Genomic DNA, 23,203 nt, shown 5'->3' with positions numbered 1-23,203 from the left:
CAATTCTCTCAAGGTATAAATCTTAATACCTTGATTGTCCTTAAAAGGAAATAAAATTAAAAGGACATTAATAGTTTAATCTAACAGAGCTCAAGTCCTCAACTTAAAATCCAAGATTTCTTATAAGCGAGAAAAGAAGGTAAATTATAATATGCTAAACATAGTACTGAGGTAGGAGATAGTTATTAAACTTCTAGAGCACTTAATGTTGTTCCGCCATCTATTCAGGACATAGCCAAGAAAGCAGTTAACTGATAAGGTTAAAAAAAAAACATTTAACTGAACAGTGGCATATAATACACTTACAAGGATATCTCAGGTAAAAAGTCGCCCCCAACAGAATGACCCCTGGTCTCAAAAGAAGAAATTCTCGACGTCGTTTTTGAGTCTCTCTTGAAAGATCAGGATACGTTTGTTTGTTTATTTTTAAAGAAAAGCTTCAATAACCATCCTTTATCAATCGAAAGAGCTACAGTTAATATCAACATAGACGGTGTTATCATATCCTTATCAGATGTCTCCAAGATTTCCGATACATTTAACATTGCTTGATCAGTTTTTTTTCTGTAGATGAGGCCCATTTTTATTTGGGAGGTAGTAAACTTGAGAGAATGGAGGTAATGTCTCTTCAGAAACTTGTAAAATTTCTACCAGGTATCTCCTTTTTTTTTTTTTTTTTTTAATAAATCTTTATTCATTTTTGATTCTTACATCAAGTGAATTATAAATAATAAAACAATTTTCACAAATCACTTGTACTTACAATCAAATATTCTTATAAGATAAAATAAATACCCCCCTCTTTATCAATATTCCCATTTCCATATGATACATATTCCCCATCCCAACCCAAATATAAACTACCCATGTGCTTAAGATATCTGATCATTAGAGTAAATAGTCAATGGTCCCCATATTTTTTTTTAAATTATGAAAATTTCCTTGTTGTAAGCATTTCCCTAGGAGTTACCATTGTCAATCTTGGAAAGTTAATAAGTCTCAAATTATTATTTCTTGAAGCATTCTCAAGCACTTCCAACTTCTTTCTATGATTAACATTATCCTTAACTAGGGCCTCTTGGATTTGTTTCACTGCTATAACATCTTGGTCAAGCTTTTGAACTAAAGTTTTTGAAGCTGTCTGATCTTCTACATAGTAACATAGTAGATGACGGCAGATAAAGACCCGAATGGTCCATCCAGTCTGCCCAACCTGATTCAATTTACATTTTTTTTTTTTTCTTCTTAGCTATTTCTGGGCGAGAATCCAAAGCTTTATCCGGTACTGTGCTTGGGTTCCAACTGCCGAAATCTCTGTTAAGACTTACTCCAGCCCATCTACACCCTCCCAGCCATTGAAGCCCTCCCCTGCCCATCCTCCTCCAAACGGCCATGCACAGACACAGACCGTACAAGTCTGCCCAGTAACTGGCCTAGTTCAATCTTTAATATTATTTTCTGATTCTAAATCTTCTGTGTTCATCCCACGCTTCTTTGAACTCAGTCACAGTTTTACTAAAAATTTTATTAAAAACGAAACAGATCTTGTCTCTTTTAAGAAAATTTTAAAAACATATTTATTTCAAGATGCATTTGATTCATAAAACGCAATATTTCATGGTTCCCGCATTCTTCTTATCTCATCTTAACCCATTACTACCCAATGTGCTTTCCTTTTGATGTTAAATTCTAATACATAACAAAATTGTAACTTTCCCCCCTCCTCCCCACCCTTTCCTGTTTGTCCAAATTTGTCTGTCTTTTGTTTCATATTTGTAAATTAAATGTATTACCACATTCTGATGGTTTTTAAATTGTACATCACTTAGATACTGTTATAAGCGATTAATCAAATGAATATTAAACTTGAACTTGATACTCTCCACCACCTCTCTCGGGAGCGCATTCCAGGCATCCACCACCCTCTCCGTAAAGTAGAATTTCCTAACATTGCCCCTGAATCTACCACCCCTCAACCTCAAATTATGTCCTCTGGTTTTACCATTTTCCTTTCTCTGGAAAAGATTTTGTTCTACGTTAATACCCTTTAAGTATTTGAACATCTGAATCATATCTCCCCTGTCTCTCCTTTCCTCTAGGGTATACATATTCAGGGCTTCCAGTCTCTCCTCATACGTCTTCTGGCGCAAGCCTCCTATCATTTTCGTCACCCTCCTCTGGACCGCCTCAAGTCTTCTTACGTCTTTCGCCAGATACGGTCTCCAAAACTGAACACAATACTCCAAGTGGGGCCTCACCAATGACCTGTACAGGGGCATCAACACCTTCTTCCTTCTACTGACTACGCCTCTCTTTATACAGCCCAGAATCCTTCTGGCAGCAGCCACTGCCTTGTCACACTGTTTTTTCGCCTTTAGATCTTCGGACACTATCACCCCAAGGTCCCTCTCCCCGTCCGTGCATATCAGCTTCTCTCCTCCCAGCATATACGGTTCCTTCCTATTATTAATCCCCAAATGCATTACTCTGCATTTCTTTGCATTGAATTTTAGTTGCCAGGCATTAGACCATTCCTCTAACTTTTGCAGATCCTTTTTCATATTTTTCACTCCCTCTTCGGTGTCTACTCTGTTACAAATCTTGGTATCATCTGCAAAAAGGCACACTTTTCCTTCTAACCCTTCAGCAATGTCACTTACATACATATTGAACAGGATTGGCCCCAGCACCGAACCCTGAGGGACTCCACTAGTCACCTTTCCTTCCTTCGAGCGACTTCCATTAACCACCACCCTCTGGTGTCTGTCCGACAGCCAGTTTCTGACCCAGTTCACCACTTTGGGTCCTAACTTCAGCCCTTCAAGTTTGTTCAACAGCCTCCTATGAGGAACTGTATCAAAGGCTTTGCTGAAATCCAAGTAAATTACATCTAGCATATGTCCTCGATCCAGCTCTCTGGTCACCCAATCAAAAAATTCAATCAGGTTCGTTTGGCACGATTTACCTTTTGTAAAGCCATGTTGCCTCGGATCCTGTAACCCATTAGATTCAAGGAAATACACTATCCTTTCTTTCAGCAACACTTCCATTATTTTTCCAACAACTGAAGTGAGGCTCACCGGCCTGTAGTTTCCTGCTTCATCCCTGTGACCACTTTTATGAAAAGGGACCACATCCGCTCTCCTCCAATCCCCAGGAATCACTCCCGTCTTCAGAGATTTGTTGAACTCTCCAGAGATTTCTTTTATATCTTTAAGCTCCTTCGTGTGTTGAATCAACTTGTTCTCTATATAATGGGAAATTAAAAACCATCAAAAATATTTCGACCCTCTATCGCCTAGAAGTCGCAAGATTGTTGGCGGTATATAAGAATAAAGTTATTATTATTATCTTTCAGACTGCTGGTACAGTCATTGATTCTATCCACCCTAGACTATTGCAACATCATTTATGTGGGTATACTTTAAAAAACCGTGAGAAAATTAAGAATAGTGCAAAACACGGCCGTCCGCTTAATATTCAGACTAAAGAAAAGTGATCACATTAGTCACTACTACAAACTGTTACACTGGTTGCCAATAGAGGCACGAATTTTATTCAAGTAATCTTGCTTTTGCTACAAACTGATGTGGGGAAAGGCCCCCACCTATCTCTTACCTCACTTAAGAACATAAGCAATGCCTCTGCTGGGTCAGACCTGAGGTCCATCGTGCCCAGCAGTCTGCTCACGCGGTGGCCCAACAGGTCCAGGACCTGTGAAAATCCTCTATCTATACCCCTCTATCCCCTTTTCCAGCAGGAAATTGTCCAATCCTTTCTTGAACCCTACTTCGAACTATACACCCCCATAAGGACAACCAGAAATCGCAACCTCTTTGCCTATCCGAAGATCACTGATTGCAAATACAGGACCTTTCTGGACAGAACTTTTAAGTTTCAAGCTGGTAGACAGCAATCCTGGCTAGGCAACTTCATTGATAGAGCCAAGTCAACCTATGGCGCTTTTCGGAAAGAAATTAAGACCACTCTGTTCAATAGATTTATTTCCTAGTCAGACAACTTGGAGAGATTATAATCACACCCTTACTGAAAGACCAAAAAGGTCCTATAGACACACCTACCAACTACAGACCTATCGCTTCAATCCCACTATATGTCAAGCTGATTGAAGGACTGGTGGCTCAATACCTCACCAACTACCTAGCTGACCACAATATACTTCACTCATCTCAATCAGGATTTAGATCTTACCACAGCACGGAAATATTACTAGCAACACTACTGGACATAGCCCGACAATACCTCAGTAAAGGACACAGGATCCTAATTATCCAACTAGATCTTTCCGCCGCCTTCGATCTAGTTGATCATACCATACTACTCCAGATACTTGATGCAATAGGGATATCAGGGGTGGTTTACAACTGGTTCCAATGATTCCTTAAAACAAGAACGTACAGAGTTAAGATAAATGATACGAAATCTAACCCATGGTCAAATCCATGCGGAGTCCCGCAGGGATCTCCACTTTCACCCATTCTATTCAATCTCTACAGCTCCTCCCTCGGTACCGCTCTAGACGACCTAAATGTAACATCATTCAGCTATGCAGACGACATAACTATTCTCCTCCCCTTCGAAACCCAAGACCACACCTCAACAGGACACCTGGAAACAATACTGGACGAAGTAGAAAAATGGATGACAAACCACAAATTAAAACTAAACTCGGACAAAACCAAATTCTTAATGCTTGAAATGAACAAAAACCCATCCATAACAGACCTGGAAATTAAAGCAATCAAATACCCAATCCAAACCTCCCTCAAAATCCTGGGAGTGCTGATAGACAGATGCTGCACTATGCAGACTCAAATCAACAAAACTACCCAAAAAGCATTCTTCACAATGCGCAACTTAAGCAAAATAAGGAAATACTTTGACAAAGAACACTACAGAATCATTGTACAATCCCTGGTACTAGGTCTTGTGGACTACTGCAATATCCTATATCTACCATGCCCTACAAACATGATCAAAAAACTACAGACCATTCAGAACACAGCTCTCAGATTAATCTACTCCCTCGGAAAATTTGATCACATCACCAATGCCTACCTAGACTCACATTGGCTACCGATTCGAGCCAGAATTCAATTCAAACTATGCTGTCTAATCTTCAAAGTAATCAACGGTACTGCACCTGCCTATCTAAACGATCGCCTAAACTGCAACCTTCCACCCAGAACAAGAAGAACACTGACACCATTCTCATACCCACCACTCAATGGCACTCATCGTAAAAAGCTTTATGATAACCTCATAGCAACGCATGCAGCAAAACTCGAACACTCCATCACCAGACTATTAACCTCAACATCTGACTTCAAAGCATTCCGTAAAGAAATCAAAACGCTGCTATTCAAAAAGTATATACAATCTACCTAACCTCCCTCTCCTCTTCCCCTAGAAATCAAAACACTACTGTTCAATACCATTACAATCTTCCTATCTCCCTCTCCTCCTCTCCAACCAGGTTCTGCGCACTCCCTGGCACCATACCCTCAATCGACCAATAAAAATAAATAAATAAATAAATAAATAAAAATATAAAGACAACAAAGCTACCTGGAACCTAAATCATCCTACCGAAACCGATTACCTACCATCATATGGAAACAGACAATTTGCTAAGTAATGTAATGTAACCTGATTTATCTTCCAATGTTATTATATCTATACACTCATTCTGTTATTCTGTTATTAAGTCTATACCCTCAACCTGTATTCTCCAAAGTCATGTACCCTCCTGGAAATGTCCAGTTCTCTTCTTATGTAATCCGCTTTGAACCGCAAGGTACAAGCGGAATAAAAATCACTAATGTAATGTAATGTAACAACTCCCTCCTTTTTAAAGCTAATACTCATCATGTTGATACTGCGTATTCTCACTAATTGTATTCTGTACTCACTGAACGCTCAGTGACTTCCTCACCATCTGTATCTTGAAATTTGCTGGCTATCCAGCCCCCTTCACTGTAACATGTTAATATTATATTGCTCCGAGGTGGCGGTGCTATTTGTGACCGCTCTGTGACAAGTGGTTGATGGCTTCATTGTCTAACCATCGCCCTGCCAGCTGACAACCTTATTTGCGGTCTGTCACTTTTTCATTTCCACTGATCCCCCCGCTCCTGATGAAGGTGACGAAACGGAGCTCTGTCGAGTGGAGATTTCTATCAGCTACAGCAATATTTGCTATTTATTGTCAAGCTAAGTATTTATTCTCTTGAAACTTGGGGCTAGTGTGCAATCAGGTTGAAATGGGTGTTATGTAAAACCCCTTGAACGATTACAGGACACACGTATTACAAGAACTTGAATTTGAACTCAAACAGGTGTTCTCTTAGGATTGAACTGATTTTTTTCAAGTCTTTTTACCAACCTTATCTAATGAACTCCTAGTCCTTTAAGGCATTGACTTTGAATACTTGCATTCATTTTATACTTATTTGAATATATATTTTTCTTTTGGGCATTTTTATTTATTTTTTCTTTTGCAATCACTATTGTGCATTCACTGTTTGATATATTGCTTTTTAACTGTAGCACAGGCACTTTTTTATGCCATGGACACTTTACTTTAGCACAGGCACTTTTTGCCATTGACACTTTATTCTATAAGACTTGGGAGATTATGTGCTGTATCCCAGGAGTGAATGGTTGAAAGGGATTTGCTTATTCACTCATTTTCACATATTTGAGGTTTTCTTTTATACTAAGGACAACATGATATATGAGGCAGCCTTTATCTAGAACATAAGAACATAAGAAGTTGCCTCCGCTGAGGCAGACCATAGGTCCATCCTGCCCAGCGGTCCGCTCCCGCGGCGGCCCATCAGGCCCATCGCCTGAGTAGTGGTCTATATCTATCTATACCCTTCAATCCCTTTTTCTTCTAGGAATCTATCCAAACTTTCTTTGAAACCATTTAATGTTTTCTTGTCTACAACAGCCTCTGGAAGCACGTTCCATGTATCCACCACCCTCTGAGTGAAAAAGAACTTCCTAGCGTTTGTTCTAAACCTGTCCCCTTTCAATTTCTCCGAGTGCCCCCTTGTACTTGTGGTGGTCCTTAATTTGAAAAATCTGTCCCTGTCTACTTTTTCTATGCCCTTCAGGATCTTGAAGGTTTCTATCATGTCTCCTCTAAGTCTCCGCTTTTCCAGTGAGAAAAGTCCCAACTGCTTCAACCTGTCGGTATATGGGAGATTTTCCATTCCCTTTATCAGTTTAGTTGCTCTTCTCTGTACTCCTTCAAGTACTGCTATGTCCTTCTTGAGGTACGGCGACCAGTACTGGACACAGTACTCCAGATGTGGCCGCACCATTGCACGATACAGCGGCATGATGACTTCCTTCGTCCTGGTCGTAATACCCTTCTTAATGATACCCAACATTCTGTTAGCTTTCTTTGAGGCTGTAGCGCACTGCGCCGATGCCTTCAGTGTTGCGTCTACCATCACTCCCAGGTCTCTCTCCAGGTTACTGACCCCTAGCGGTGTTCCCCCCATTCTGTATGTGAACATCGGGTTCTTTTTCCCCACGTGCATGACCTTGCATTTCCCTATGTTGAAGCTCATTTGCCATTTTTCGGCCCACTTTTCCAGCTGCGTTAGATCCTTTTGGAGATTTTCGCAGTCTCCCCTGGTTTGAGCCCTGCTGTATAGTTTGGTGTCATCTGCAAATTTAATAACCTCACACTTGGTTCCCGCCTCTAGGTCGTTTATGTAGATATTGAACAGGAGCGGTCCCAGCACCGACCCCTGCGGAACTCCGCTCGTGACCCCTTTCCAGTCTGAGTAATGGCCCTTTACGCCAACCCTCTGTTCCCTGTTCGCCAGCCAGTTTTTGATTCATCGGTGGATCACCCCTTGTACCCCGTGGTTCCATATCTTCTTAAGCAGCCTTTCGTGTGGTACCTTGTCGAAGGCTTTTTGGAAGTCAAGGTAAATGATATCTATAGATTCCCCTTTATCCACCTGGCTGTTTACCCCCTCGAAGAAGTGCAATAAGTTTGTGAGGCATGACCTACCCTTGCAGAAGCCATGCTGACTCGGTTTTAGCTGCTCATTGTTTTCGATGTGTTCACAGATGATGTCCTTAATCAGTGCCTCCATCATCTTTCCTGGGACTGAGGTCAGGCTCACTGGCCTGTAGTTTCCTGGGTCTCCCCTTGAGCCCTTCTTGAAGATGGGCGTGACATTTGCTATTTTCCAGTCCTTCGGGATCTCTCCGGTTTTTAAGGATAGGCTGTATATTTGTCGAAGTGGCTCCGCTATTTCGTTTTTTAGTTCCTTGAGTACCCTTGGGTGAATGCCGTCCGGACCTGGAGATTTGTCGCTCTTTAGTCTGTCTATCTGCTTGAGTACATCTTCTTGGCTTACCTCTAAATTGACCAGTTTTACATCTTGGTCTCCTTTTCCGCTCTCTTCAGGTTCTGGGATGTTAGTTATATCTTCCCTCGTGAAAACTGACGTGAAGAACTCATTTAACCTGTCAGCTATTTCTTTCTCTTCCTTTACCACTCCCTTCCTGTCTCCATCATCCAATGGTCCCACTTCTTCTCTTGCCGGTTGCTTCCCCTTGACGTATCTGAAGAACAACTTGAAGTTTGTTGCTTCCTCTGCCAGTCTCTCTTCATATTCTCTTTTTTGCTTTTCTAACCGCTCGGTGACACTCCTTCTGGTGTTCTTTGTGCACTTTTTGGTTCTCCTCTGTTTTGTCTTTTTTCCATTTTCTGAACGATGCTTTCTTGTCGCTTATCGCCTTCTTCACTGCATTTGTTATCCACACTGGGTTTTTTGTTCTGTTTTTTTTGCACCCTTTCCTGAACTTGGGGATGCACAGGTTTTGCGCTTCGTGCACAGTTCCCTTGAGTAAGGTCCAGGCTTTTTCTACGGAATCCATCTTCCCTATGTTACCTTTGAGTTTTTTTCCCACCATTTCCCTCATGGCATCATAATTTCCTTTTTTGAAGTTGAGTGCTGTCGTTGTGGTTCTTTTCCCCTTTGATGATCCAATTTCTAGCCTGCACTGGATCGTGTTGTGATCACTGTTACCTAGCGGGGCTAATACTGTCACCTCCTTTGCTGGCCCCTCTAGTCCGTTGAAGATTAGGTCAAGAGTGGTGTCACCCCGTGTTGGTTCCTTGACCAGTTGCTCCATGAAGCAGTCCCTCATGACCTCTAGGAATTTGGTCTCCCTTGCGCAGTTTGAGTGCCCAATACTCCAGTCTATCCCTGGATAGTTGAAGTCCCCCATCACCATCACCTTTCCGCTTCTGCATACCTGCCTCAGTTCTGTCTCCAGGTCCTGGTCGATTTCTTCAGGTTGTCCTGGTGGGCGGTAGTACAGACCCATTTTAATGTCTGCCCCAGTTCCTCCCTGTAGCTTGACCCATAGTGATTCCAAGCCATCCGCCTGAACTGTTGTTTCCATCCTGGTTGAGGGTATGGAGTCTTTTATGTACAGCGCTATTCCTCCACCCTTTTTATGTGTCCTGTCTCTCCTGTATAGTTTGTACCCTGGTATGGCCACATCCCATTGATTTTCCTCAGTCCACCATGTTTCTGTGACTCCAATTATGTCTAGGTCCTTTTTGCTAGCAGTGATTTCTAGTTCTCCCATTTTGGCCCTCAGGCTCCTAGCATTTGTGTACAGGCAGTTTAAGACCCAGTTTTTTGCCCTCTCTTTTTGTTCTCCTCGTGTTTTGGTACTCCTGCAGTCCTCCTCATGGTTTGCCAGCCCCCGAGTTTCATCCTCCTCCTGCTGCTGTGTGTCTGTGACGTCCTCAGCCTGTTTCCCTTGCACCACTTGTTCTTGTAATTTTCTCTCAGTTCTGGTCTCTATTTCACAAGGTCCTTGCTCCTCTGGCTCCTGTTGTTCCATGTTGGTGCCTCTTACGAGTTCCATTTGTGCCCTCGGTCCCTGCAATGCGTCCTTAGGTCCTTTTTCAAAACATACACACTCAGTCCCAAGTCCTCCCTTACAATATCCCGGGTCAGTATCCTTATCAGGTATTGATGTCCGATGTCCTTTTTCAAAACATACACACTCAGTCCCAAGCTTTCCTTCCCAATGTCCCAGGTCAGTATCCTTGTCAGGTACTGATGTCCGATGTGTCGAGGTCAGTTCGACTATCGGCTTTCCCCTTCTCTTCAGTTTAAAGCCAAGTCTATGGCGTTCTGGACGTTGCGTGCCAGCATCCTCGTCCCAGCTGTGCTAAGGTGTAGTCCATCTCTTCTGTAGAGCTTGTTCTTCCCCAGGAAAGTAGTCCAGTTCCTAACAAAGTGGAAACCCTCCTCATCGCACCATCTCCTCAGCCAAGCGTTAATTGCTTGTAGTTCGCTCTGTCTCCTTGTGTCCGCTCTCGGTACTGGTAGGATCTCTGAGAAGGCTATCCTCCTTGTCCTTAGTCTCAGTTTCCTCCCCAGGATCCTGAACTGGTCAGTTAGTGTAGTCCTGTTGAAGTTTCTCCTGCTGATGTCGTTTGTTCCTATGTGGATCACTATTGCTGTCTCCTCCGTCTCGGCTCCCTCCAGGATCCTCTCGATATTGTTGATGACGTCCTTTGTTCTTGCCCCCGGGAGACATGTTACCAGTCGGTCCTCTCTCCCTCCGGATATGTGACTATCTACTCCTCTCAGGATTGAGTCTCCAACCACGATTGCTGATTTCCCCTTCTTTAACTGTCTCTCTGGTCTCAGATCTGTGTCATATGTGCAGTCCATTCGTCCGTCGTCTGGGTTCAGCTGTGTCTCCGCCCCTGGTCTCAGGTCTGTGTCCTCTGCGCAGTCCGCTAGTCCATTCTCCTGGCTCTGATGGGTCTCCTCCTCCTCTGTCTGCCCAGGTCCTCCGCAAGGTCCTATTCCCATGGTGTCTGGTAGTTCCTGTCGTCCAACTGTCGGTTCTCTCCTGGTGTGTTGGTGGTCTCGTGCCTCCACCATCCTGCAGGCCTCCTCAATGAACTTCTCGAGCTCCCTAACTTGTTCCGCGATGTGGCTCCCTCTGGTGGTGTCTTCAGTTTCCCAGCATTGCTCCTCCATGGTGCAGAGTCCCTCCAGCTCCTGGACTCTAACCTGCAGTCTCCCGACCTCCTGTTTCAGGCTGTCCAGTTCCTGGCATCGACCGCATATGTATGCCTGCCTCCCGGAGGGGAGGTAGTCATACATATGGCACCCGATGCAGTATACTAGGTAGCTCTGCTGGGTTCCCACATCTTCCATTGCTCCTTTCTCTTTCCTATGTCCCGAGGTGTGAAAGGATTGTGCCCGGCGCGCAGCTAGCTGAAAGAGTAGAAAGAGAAAGAGAAATGAGAAGTGAGAAGAGGGGGGGGAAGTACCTGTGGTATAATTATTAGATATTGCTGCTGGGCTGCCTGGGCTCCTTCGCAAAGGCGCTCTCGCTAAGGCGAGCGCCTTTGCCGCTCGCCTTCGCCGCGCGCCGAACGGCCGCGCGCCGTTGGCTCGCCCCCTCTTAAGAGGGAGTCTGGGCTAAGCCGCTGACGCGGTGGGGGTGGGCGGAGCTACCTCTCGCCTGCCCCTGGCTCTCTGCTGGCCTGTCGGCTCTCCCCTCGCGCTGGCCCGCTGAAAAAAAGAAACAAGAAAACCTCTTTCTCTGCTCCTCTCCTGTCCCTCTCCTCGCCTGCCCCTCTCCTCTTCTCCGACGCCGAAGCAGTGGGCCCCTTGCCGCGGATCACCCCCTCTTAAGGGGGAGTCTGGGCTAAGCCGCTGACGCGGTGGGGGTGGGCGGAGCTACCTCTCGCCTGCCCCTGGCTCTCTGCTGGCCTGTCGGCTCTCCCCTCGCGCTGGCCCGCTGAAAAAAAGAAACAAGAAAACCTCTTTCTCTGCTCCTCTCCTGTCCCTCTCCTCGCGTGCCCCTCTCCTCTTCTCCGACGCCGAAGCAGTGGGCCCCTTGCCGCGGATCACCCCCTCTTAAGGGGGAGTCTGGGCTAAGCCGCTGACGCGGTGGGGGTGGGCGGAGCTACCTCTCGCCTGCCCCTGGCTCTCTGCTGGCCTGTCGGCTCTCCCCTCGCGCTGGCCCGCTGAAAAAAAGAAACAAGAAAACCTCTTTCTCTGCTCCTCTCCTGTCCCTCTCCTCGCCTGCCCCTCTCCTCTTCTCCGACGCCGAAGCAGTGGGCCCCTTGCCGCGGATCACCCCCTCTTAAGGGGGAGTCTGGGCTAAGCCGCTGACGCGGTGGGGGTGGGCGGAGCTACCTCTCGCCTGCCCCTGGCTCTCTGCTGGCCTGTCGGCTCTCCCCTCGCGCTGGCCCGCTGAAAAAAAGAAACAAGAAAACCTCTTTCTCTGCTCCTCTCCTGTCCCTCTCCTCGCCTGCCCCTCTCCTCTTCTCCGACGCCGAAGCAGTGGGCCCCTTGCCGCGGATCACCCCCTCTTAAGGGGGAGTCTGGGCTAAGCCGCTGACGCGGTGGGGGTGGGCGGAGCTACCTCTCGCCTGCCCCTGGCTCTCTGCTGGCCTGTCGGCTCTCCCCTCGCGCTGGCCCGCTGAAAAAAAGAAACAAGAAAACCTCTTTCTCTGCTCCTCTCCTGTCCCTCTCCTCGCCTGCCCCTCTCCTCTTCTCCGACGCCGAAGCAGTGGCGTCTAGGTGATGCAAGTCATCGTAAAGTCACTGCCTGAGCCTTTAATACATACTGGGCGCCTTTCAAATGGCTCATACTGATGTCCATTGGAGTAACAGTGTTTAGACTAGAGGTTTGCTTTACAAACCAACCAAAACTGAGTTTCATTATTATTGAAAGAGAAAGAGCAACCGGGGTAGGACATTCATTTTCAACACTGCAATGCGACCCCACCAAGACAACCAAAACCCATGAGTTTCATTATTATTGAAACTTTTCCTTTCAATCTTTTTCTCTTGGGAAAATTTTGACTGTGAGCCAACTCTTTTTCTTTTTTGAAATTTAGTTTGGACTTTATTGGCTACTGAGTCCTTAAAGGTTCTTAGCGGTAATACTATATTGTAACATATTAATATTATAATTCTTACTATTCTGTACTCTATAATCACTGACTGCTCAGTGACATCTTCCCTATTTGTACGTTGTAATTCGCTGATTGTACAGCTTTCTTCACTGTGAACTGCCTAGAAGTCGCAAGATTAGGGCGGTATAGAAAAAATAAAGTTATTATTATTATTATTATTATTAATAGTTTTAGCAAAATTAGCCACTAAATCCCATAGAGATTCCAGAGTCACCTGAGTGGGCTTCTCACATATAGGAAATTTTTGTTGAATGTAAAAATGTTCACCCTGAAGAAAAGTTCCTTGGCTTTGCTCCGTTTGGTTTGTTCCACCGCCGCTTGCTGACAAAGCCACCGAATCTTCTGCGGAGTTCCCCTGTTCAGGGAGTTCTGTCTTCTCGCTCTCCACCATGCTGTAACCTGCCTCAGGAGTAAGGACCGCCCACAGCTCCGGGGTTACCTCGCTCCCTGGAGAGCTAGTGATTCGCGGCTGCGGTGGTGGGGCTCGTATGTCTGGGCTCAAGGTAGTATTCGGCCCAGGAGGTGCAGAGTCGATCTCGCTTACCCCGGTGCCCTCAGCGGGCCAGCTCCAGACAACGGACTTGTAACTCCCTGCATCCGCCGCAAAAGATCTTCAATGTTGCCGAGAGTCGGCACAGCAGAACGCTGCGAGGTACCAGAAGCGTTCTTGCCCCTCCTCTTCAGCATGGTACAGGAATTTAATCGCAAAAAGCTTCCACGAAGGAAGAAACAAAGAGAAGATCCGAGCAGAAAGGTGCGTACTTCTCAGCACTTCTTAGCAGCAGCCATCTTGGATCCTTTTTTGTCTTTTCTTATATCATGGCGCAACACAAAAAGAAATTCAAAGACTGCAACTCATACAAAATACGGCAAAACTCAAATACACTGCAAAGCCTACTGGTTGTCCATATCGCATCGAACAAGATATAAAATTCTCCTACTTGCCTTTAAGATCAACCACACCCACTCCCCATCCTTTCTACACAAATATCTAATCTCTTATGCCTCGCAAAGAGCATTACGATCTAACAACCAGAATTTAATGACTATTCCATCTATAAGGGAACTATTTTGTGACACAACACGCAACATTATATTCTCCGACACAGCCCCCTACCCTATAGAATGCACTCCCATCTGACATCAGACTCAAAACATCCCGACAAATTTAAGTCCAAATTAAAAACTTTCCTATTTAGGGACGCATACCAGACATGAGAAAGAATTCTCTACTCAGCTAACAAGACCAAGCCCTGTAACAAATAAGAACCACTTTCAAGAAGTGACATCCTCCCCCTACTGTTCTCTTCTTCCTTTCATTCCTCCCGTCTCTCTTTTTTTATCTCGATGTACTTTACTCTATCTTATTGCTGTATCCCTTCTATATCACTAGGGGCTAGATTCACAAAGCAAACCAATCGTGTACCGATCAGTTTGCGACCCCTTTACTATCAAATTTATCTCTGGCCTGATTCACTTACCTCTCCTGCGATCCGCTTTGAATACGTGCATGCAAATGAGGTGAAATGCATGCAAAGTAGGCTGGGACGCGATTCACAACACCAAATTTCAGATCCAACTGGGCTGGCTGATCACCTGAAGAAGCGACTGTTGGGGACCAGTCGAAAACGTCTTTCCGACTGGAAACCCTGCAATCTCTCCTGCCTGCTCGCCCCTAATGCCGCCCTGCTCTGCCTCGATCTTCCCCGAATCTCTTCTGCCACATCGCCGTTCTCCTGCCCTTCCCTGAATCTCTCCTGCTGCATCGCCATTCTCCTGCCCTGCGAGCCCATGGTTTTAACCCGCGGGTTTAAAGCAGGTTAAAACCATGGGCATGCAGGGCTAAAAACTAACAAAAAAAAGTTTTAAGTTAAAAAAAATGTTGCGCCTCGGATGGGCATGTGCAGGCCATCTACAGATGGTCTGCGCATGTGCGCGGATAGCACAACAGCGATCTGTGCAGGCAGATGGAGCGTTCCTCCGATTGCCTCCATCTGCATATTTTTCATTCCTGAATTCGTCGGACCTGCCCAGATCGGGCAGGTTAGTGAATCTTGGCCTATGTTCCTGTCTCGTCTATGCGAAAGAATTCTCTACTCAGCTAACAAGATCAAGCCCTGTAATGAATAAGAACTGCTTTCAAGAAGCAACATCCTCTCCCTACTGTTCTCCCCCTCCCTTCATTCCTCCCGTTTCTCTTTTTTTTATCTTAATGTACTTTGCTCCATCATATCCCTGTATCCCTTCTATATCACTATGTTCTTGTCTCGTCTGCCTCTTATATTTTAACTATGAAATGTTCCCCTTTATTTTTATCCATTTTTTAAAATTTAGTATTGTAAACTGTATAGGTATACTTTGATAGACGGTATAACAAGTACAGAATAAACACCTCTATCCCTTCCCTTCAGCGCCCAGATGTGCATCTAGCACCTCTCTCTTCTTTCCAGCTCCACTTCATCCACCACATGGGCCCAGCACCTGTTTTCCTTCTCCCCCCAGTCCCCAGACCAGATCCAGTAAGCCTCCCTTCACTTCAGCTCCAGCCGTCCAGCATCCCAAGCAAACCCCTCCCTCCTTTGCAGGTGCAACAGCAGTCCCCCCCTCCCCCTCACGAGTCCAGCAGCCCCTCTCCCTCCCTCCCTCTCACGGATCCAACAGCCTTCACACCCTCTCTCCCTGAATGCCGGCGGTAAAAAAACCCTAATCCCCCAACAAATCCTGTGACTCAGATTAACCCTATAAGCAAAGTAAGCACGTGCTTAGGGCATCAAGGGAAGGGGGCACCACAGAAATTTTTCATAGCTGAATTTATCATTTAAATTATTAAATTTATAGCCATTTTCAAAATTTAATGAAAAATGAATAAATTCTGTTTATAAAGCGTTCTCTCTTGTGTCATCATGTTTATCCTGCAAAATAAAGTACACTGTGCTTGCAGATTGGAAGCTATACAAATTTTGAACAAGTCTAGACGAGTTTGAAACAGCGCAAGTGATGGGTACTAGCTCATAAGAAGTTCTTAGTTTAGTTGCCAACTATCACTGGTGTTAATTGAAGATGCATTCAGAACCTCTTCTTGCTTTCAAAGACTCAAAGCCTCAAACAGTCTCAGAGTTGCTTATATATTTTGAATGCGTTTAATTCTATTCTTGGATATGAGCTCAGACATTTTGGCTCACTCACCTAACGGTGTCATGCTCCAAACATGCCTTCATGCGAAATGTGCTCATGTCCATAATTGTTCACAGAAACTTTTTAATGGTACAAAAGCCAATGGTGGGAAATACAAGAGAGACTGGTTACTGTATTCATCATCAACAGGATCAGTTTATTATTTTGTTTGTAAACTGTTTGCACCTAAAAATTTCTCAAATTTTGTTATAAGACAAGGGTTCAGTGACTGGCGAAATACTATTGTAATTGATAAGCATGAGAAAAGCACTACTCACTGAGACTCTTTGCTAACATATTTAACTCACAGACATGGTGCAGGGTTGTAGTCATGGTTGGAGAAACAAATTCAGGAAGAGTGTGATTACTGGGAACATGTCTTGAGGCATGTCATAGCTGTTATTTGTACGTTAGCTGAACGTGGCTTGGCTTTTCGAGGAACAGAAGAAAGGTTTGGATCATTGAAAAATGGGAATTTTTTAGGGCTGCTTGAACTCAAGCCAGCTTGATCCATTTTTAGCGGGCCACATTTCGAAGTATGGAAATTCTGGCAAAGGAAATCCTTTTTGCCTTCAAAAACCACCTGTGAGGAACTTATTGAAGTAATGGCACAAAAGGTCCATGCGTTCATTGTTGATGAAGTTAAATCTTCTGGTTATTTTAGTTTGTCTGTTGATTCAACACCAAAAGATGGACAGCCTATTGAACGCTTTTTAATCTTTCTGGAAATGGCGAGAAAATGGCAAACCATGTGTTGCAGTACTTATGTGAAGCTTGTAGACTAAATTTTTCAAAATGTAGGGGTCAGTCTTATGACAATACTGCTAACATGTCTGGGCGTTATAAAGGGATGCAGCAAAAAATTTTAGAAACAAACAAGTTTGCTATATATGTGCCATGTGCAGCTCATTCACTAAATCTGATTGACCAAAGTGCTATTGACTGCTGTCAAGAGGCTGTTAATTTCTTCTCTACAGTACAGTTACTCTAAATCTGTTTTTCAGCCTCAACCAGCTGGTGGAAAATTCTTAAAGATCGTATTAAAAATGAAAGTGTCTTAAAATCCCTCTCTCATACAAGAAGGGAGGCACATTCTATAGCAATAACAGCAATTTTGAAATCTTTCATTGAAATTTTAGAAGCATTAGAATCAGGGCCTCGGGCTGCCATGCCACTGACTCTGGCTTTGCTTGCCATGGGCAGAGTTGACAGGAGGTCTGTTGATGTTAATCCTAAACTGTTGAAGCTTGTATTAGTGTTGAGGATGATGCCTCATTGTTTGTAGCTGTGAACCCTTCTATGCTACTGTTTTGCTTATTCTGTTGTTTGCATCAATAAAAAATTGTTTGAACCGTAGAAGCATTAGAATATATAGCTGAAGACCAGTCACAAAAGAGAGATGCTAGAAGAGAAGCAAATAATCTTGCAGATAAGATGCAAGAGCTAGAATTAGTTTTTATGTTGAATTTTTGGAATGAGATTTTGCAGAATTTTCAGAAAGTAAACAAAGTTCTACAAAATGAGGATGTGCAGATCTGTATATATCATTAGCTGACCAACTGTGTACTTTACGAGATGAATTTGAAAAATATGAAAAGGATGGCAAGGAAATGTTACCAGATGTTGATTACAAGGCAGCTACAACTCGCAAACGTATCAGAAATAAGCTACCCAATGATGGAAATACACCAGAAGTATATCTGAATGCCAGAGATAAATTTTGTATCAGCACCTTTTGCACAATTCTTGATAAACTTGCACCTGAGATGAAAAGAAGAGGAGAGATATACAAAGAAATAAGAGAGACATTTTCTTTTTCTAAGTGTTGTGCCATATAATGTCACTTCATCATCTACTAACATTGAAAGGTATTTTCAGTGCTGTAAAAAGCTGATTGATGCTTACTCAGAGGACTTCAACAGTAATTTCTAGGTTGAACTTCAGCAATTTCATTTTTATTTATTTATTTTTTAATTCAATTTTTTATACCATTCTCCCAGGGGAGCTCAGAACGGTTTACATTAATTTATTTAGGTACTCAAGCATTTTTCCCTGTCTGTCCTGGCAGGCTCACAATCTAACGTACGTACCTGGGGCAATGAGGGGATTAAGTGACTTGCCCAGGGTCACAAGGAGCAGCGAGGGTTTGAACCCACAACCTCAGGGTGCTGAGGCTGTAGCTTTAACCACTGCGCCACACTCTCCCCCATTTATATGTGCGCCATAAGTTCAGTGCAATAGAAAATGTAACAACAAGATTCAGTCATGCTGAACTTTATAAAATAATTTTAGAAGCCAATATTGAGTGTGCCTTTCCAAATGTAGACATTGCATTTTGTATATTTTTAATATTAATGGTCACAAACTGCTCAGCTGAGTGTTCATTTTCTCGGTTGAAATATATTAAAAATTCCCTCAGCAACTATGCAACAAGGCAGGCTGGATGCCTTATCTCTATTATGTGTAGAAGCAGACGTAAGATTGATTATGAAGATCTGATCAAAGGACTTTGCAAGAAAAAAAAGTAGGAGAAAATTATTAAGCCATAAATAAAATGGAAGCATACAGAAATAAATATTATTTTCCTTCTTTCTGTAAGTATTGTTTAATTTTGAATTTTCAATAAATAAAATTTTATTTTATGGTTTATTATTGTTTTAATATTTTGAATTACAAGTATAAGGGGGCACCAAAATTAGTTAGTGCTTAGGACATCTAATGGTCTTAATCCGGCCCTGCTCTCCTGCATCAGCCCCTTCACACCTCCCGGGGCGGTCTACCAGCCAGTTGGAAGCTTCCTGCATGCAACACTGCTCCAGGAACCTTCTTGACGCCGAGTCCCTTCTTACGATGTAACTTCCGGATGTTGATGGGAGTATCTCACTATGAACAAATTTCTCCCATCTTAAGATGGTATTAATTGTTCTGTAATCCAGCATTGGAGCTCCGCAAAGAATGTTTAAGTGTTCTACTATTGGAGCTTTTCCACGCTTCCACGTCAAACATAACTTATGTTCTGTCATCCTGGTCTGGAATATCCATGAAGTTTGTCCAATGTATAGCTTGATGTATAGCTTCCCGCATATATCAGATGGAACCCCTCCTGTGAGAGGGATCATGCTTCCAGGTCCAGGAACTTTCAGCCAAGGAAGTCTGCCTGAACAATGTCAACTCCAGCCACATGGGCCGCCAAGAAAGACAGAAGATGTGCTTCCGTCCAGTAGAACAGATGATCCTTCTGGCCCACGAGAGCACTAAAGCTCCCTTGTGATGTGCATACGCCACTACTGTGGCGTTGTTGGAGAAACATGCACTGATGTTCCCTTTCAGAAGGTGTTGAAGAGCAAGTAGTGCAAGCCAAATTACTCAAAGCTCCAGACAACTGGTTAACCAATGCTTCGGACCAGGAGCCCACTGCCCCTGAATGAAGTGGTCCCCGCAGTGAGCCCACAACTCAATAGGCTTGCATCCGTCCTAAGTCATCCACTCGGAAATCTGAAGAAGCCAGCCCTGGCAAACAGCCTTCCCCCGAAGACACCAGCTCAAGGTGCTGCTAGCTGGCACCGTCCAGAGGAGCAGCATCTGAAGGGGAAAACTCTGTGGAGACCACCGAGATAAGAGAGACTTCTGTAAAGGGTGTATGGGTGCCCTGGCTCAGGGGATCACCTCTAAGGAGGCTGCCCGAGACCCCAGAACCTGCAGATAAAACCAGGCTGAAGGAGCTGGACAGTCCAGGAGAATTCTGATCTGTTGTCAAAGGTTCTGTCTACGTGCCTTGAGAAGAAATACACAACCATATCTGGAGATGAAGAGAAGCCCCAGAAACTGCAGGGACAGGGAGGACACCAAGCATTTCTTCCTGAACTTGTCAATGCGTGCAGCAGAGACACCACTTTCTCCACCAGACTTTTGTACACCCGAGACGGAGCCCGGACCAACCAGCAGTCCCATAAAGGACTGATTTGGATCCCCTGTTGGCGGAAAACAGTTACAACTACCATCACTTTGATAAAAGTGCAGGTGCCGTTGCGAGGCCAAAGGACAGAGCTGCAGAACTGTAAATGCTGTTCAGAAAATGGAAATTCAGAAACCTGTGATGCTCCGGGTAGATTGTAATATGGAGGTAAGCCTCTGTGAGATCCAAAGACACAAGAAACTATCCTGGAGAGACAGCAGCTATCACCGTGTACTCTGTTGCCGTTTGGAAAAAAGGAATTCACAAGAAGTGGGTGATAAACTTTAAATCCAGAATGGGTCTCCAATCCTCTGAGCCTTTCTGGTATGATGAAGTATAAAGAGTATCCGCCTAAGCCCTGATTCATGTTCTGGAACAGGTTCCAACATCCCAATGTCTAAGAGGCATTGCAGAGTACCTCAGACCCTGGACTCTGCTCCGGTCAACTTGCTGGAGTCCAGAAACCAAGTTGGAGGCGGACAAAGGAGGACTAACTAGTGTCCAATGAAAGTCAAGTCCACTCCTGACAAAACTGAGAAGTAAGCTTTCGAGATGAGAAAGCCATGCCTGACCCCTGGCATCATCGGGGCTTTTTAGGCGTAGCTACTGCACAGGAACATGAGGACACCTGAAATTGGAATCATTGTAATGTAGGCGTGGCCCTGGGAATATCTCTTGTAAGAAAAACCTGCGTATCCCTGACAACACCTGCAGGAGAAACTAAAAGTACTATGAAACCCTCCCGATGTCTAACAAGACTTGTTCACAGGGAGTGACTTAGAGCGGTGCTCGGTAACACCTGAGTAGAGGTCATTCAGACCTATACCAACAAGAAGCTGGCCCTTGAAAAGACATCCGCTTAAGGCAGTGTCCCTTGAGGCAGTGTCCCCAGTCCAAAGAGTCCTGCAAGCAGACACTGCACCAGCAGAGAATGTACTAAGAACTCGAATAAGGTCATAAAGGGTGCCCGGCACCTAATCCACACCAACCATCAGCAGCGGAGGACAGGCATGCACCTCCATAAAAAACACCTTGTGCAGGCCGGAATGACAGGCACATGCCATAAAGAAAGTGGCCACCACCGCTTGGTTACCTGAAGATGTCGCTAGAAAATAATGTTTTGTAACATAATATCCACCCTGCGATTCTGAGAATCCTTAAACTTCACTCTCCCATCACTAGGGAGAGCTGTGCGCTGGATAACCTGCGCCACGGTGGAATGTACCTCAGGCTGTTCAAACCTGCTGAAAATCAGGATCCAGGTGATAAAGCATAGACATAGCTTTAGAAGGTTGGAAAGAGCTTTCTGGAGTATCACATTATTCTGAAACCAGACAAAGGAGCTGTGGACTGAATGGGAAAAAAATGGCACGGGAGAACAGTCCGGGATCGAAGCCTGAGTGAATGCTGGAGAATCCAAATGGAGCGCTTTCAGATCATCATCCATAAAGGGACGGACAGAAGGCTGCTTAAAAATCTGCATCCAAACCTGGACACTCAGGGCGGCCGAGGAAACCAGTCTCAGAAAAGGCAGCAGCCGGATCCAAAATAAAGACAGTGGCAAGATACAAGAAACCTACCAAACAGGAAGCTCTGCCACAGGCGCAACAGACCGAAAAAGACCTGACATGCTCGCTGGCTACATCAAACGAGCGGGGTCTGAGAAATACACCTTTCAGAGGAGCTGAATGAAATCTGGTGAGAAGGCCCACTCCACATTAAGGGATCAATCTACTAATCCTCATTATGTATTTAACATGTACTAAGAATGCAGCTTGTGCTAACTTCTGTATTGAATACCTAAATGCAGAAGTCACTAAAAGGGGGACATGAAATGGGTGAGGCTATGCCTTCCCAGTTGATATGAATATCATTACTGCATGTTAACTGCTTATGCAGCAGAAAATGCAGAGCATTCAACTAACTGCATTCCACATTGGTTTGCCATGGAGGTAATGCATGGTAGCAGTCATTTTCTCTGTTTTAACTGCACAGTTGTCTTCTCCAAAGAGCTTGGAGCATTCTAATAGTAAACAAAGAAGTTTCACAACTAACATACCTTAACTTTGGCTTTTAACACACCTTAGGTGCAAAATCTTAGCACAGCTTAGTAAACAGGTTTCTAAACAGCTTGAAGATGTCTTGGTCATACCACAGTACATACCATATGTGATTTGTCTCTTTTTTTGCTCATCTACAGCTCCAAACAGGTCTGAAACATTAAGGTCAGATACTCCCAATGCAGTTTTCAAAATGCAAGCCAAATCTTCTTGTACTATAGTTCTATCCTGTTCAGACTGATACATCTATAAAACAGAGAGAGACTTAGTTTAGTTTCTTATAGGCAGTATCTTTAACTAAATCCTTTGTTCCCCTCCCCCTTTCTCATACATACACACCTAATGATCAAATACACAAAACACATATTTCTTAGTCCTGAATGTTACTCAAATATGTACTCAATCTCTATTAAGATATTAGAAAAAGCAGAAGTACTTACCTGTAGCAGGCCATGTGGGTGATATCCATGGAGCCCCGGTGTATACGCTGCAAGTATAATTTTTCTTTATAAGCTTGAGACAGTGCCCCGACTCATGAGTGCGTGACCAGCTGTACAGCAATATAACTAAAAACAAATACAACTCCAAGGGGAAATGGGAGGAAATGAGAGACTAATTTAAAGGAAGAATATTACAGAAAGGGAATAATGAAGAAAATGAAAATAAAAAAGTACGGGAAGACAAAAAAATATGAAGAAAAAAATTGTGTGTTTGGAGACACTCCAAAACACAACTGGTCAGCTCTGTGGAAGTCTAAAAATTGATGGTCCTTTGAGCCGTCAGGTGGGAAGGCACTCATGCGTGCATGGTACGGGCCTTCTCAAGACTTTTCAAGAGTTAAAGTGATACTACACTTTTAGACCATCAGTACCGGGTTCGGATGATGACGTCACCCATCTGTGAGAATATGCTCCCTGCTTGTCCTGGGATATTGCAGGTATCACTAACATTAACTGCTAACACAACAGATTAAACAAATACAATTAAATA

The 23,203-nt window shown here is 44.1% G+C and overlaps 1 protein-coding gene across 3 annotated transcripts in view; it reads right to left on the bottom strand.

Moving 5' to 3' along the window:
• Positions 1–23,203, bottom strand: part of LPCAT1 (lysophosphatidylcholine acyltransferase 1) — a 579,323-nt gene that overhangs the window by 9,940 nt on the left and 546,180 nt on the right. For all 3 annotated transcript variants that reach the window (XR_004537978.1, XM_033929666.1, XM_033929665.1), the window contains one exon: positions 22,318–22,459. Coding sequence is in view for 2 of the 3 variants with exons in the window: in XM_033929666.1 (XP_033785557.1) it covers positions 22,318–22,459 (142 nt within the window). In the remaining variant the exon portion in view is untranslated. The remainder of the gene's footprint in view (positions 1–22,317; positions 22,460–23,203) is intronic.

Source organism: Geotrypetes seraphini, chromosome 2 (assembly GCF_902459505.1).
Source record: "Geotrypetes seraphini chromosome 2, aGeoSer1.1, whole genome shotgun sequence".
NCBI lineage: Eukaryota > Metazoa > Chordata > Amphibia > Gymnophiona > Dermophiidae > Geotrypetes > Geotrypetes seraphini.
This window is presented reverse-complemented; position numbering and strand designations above follow the sequence as displayed.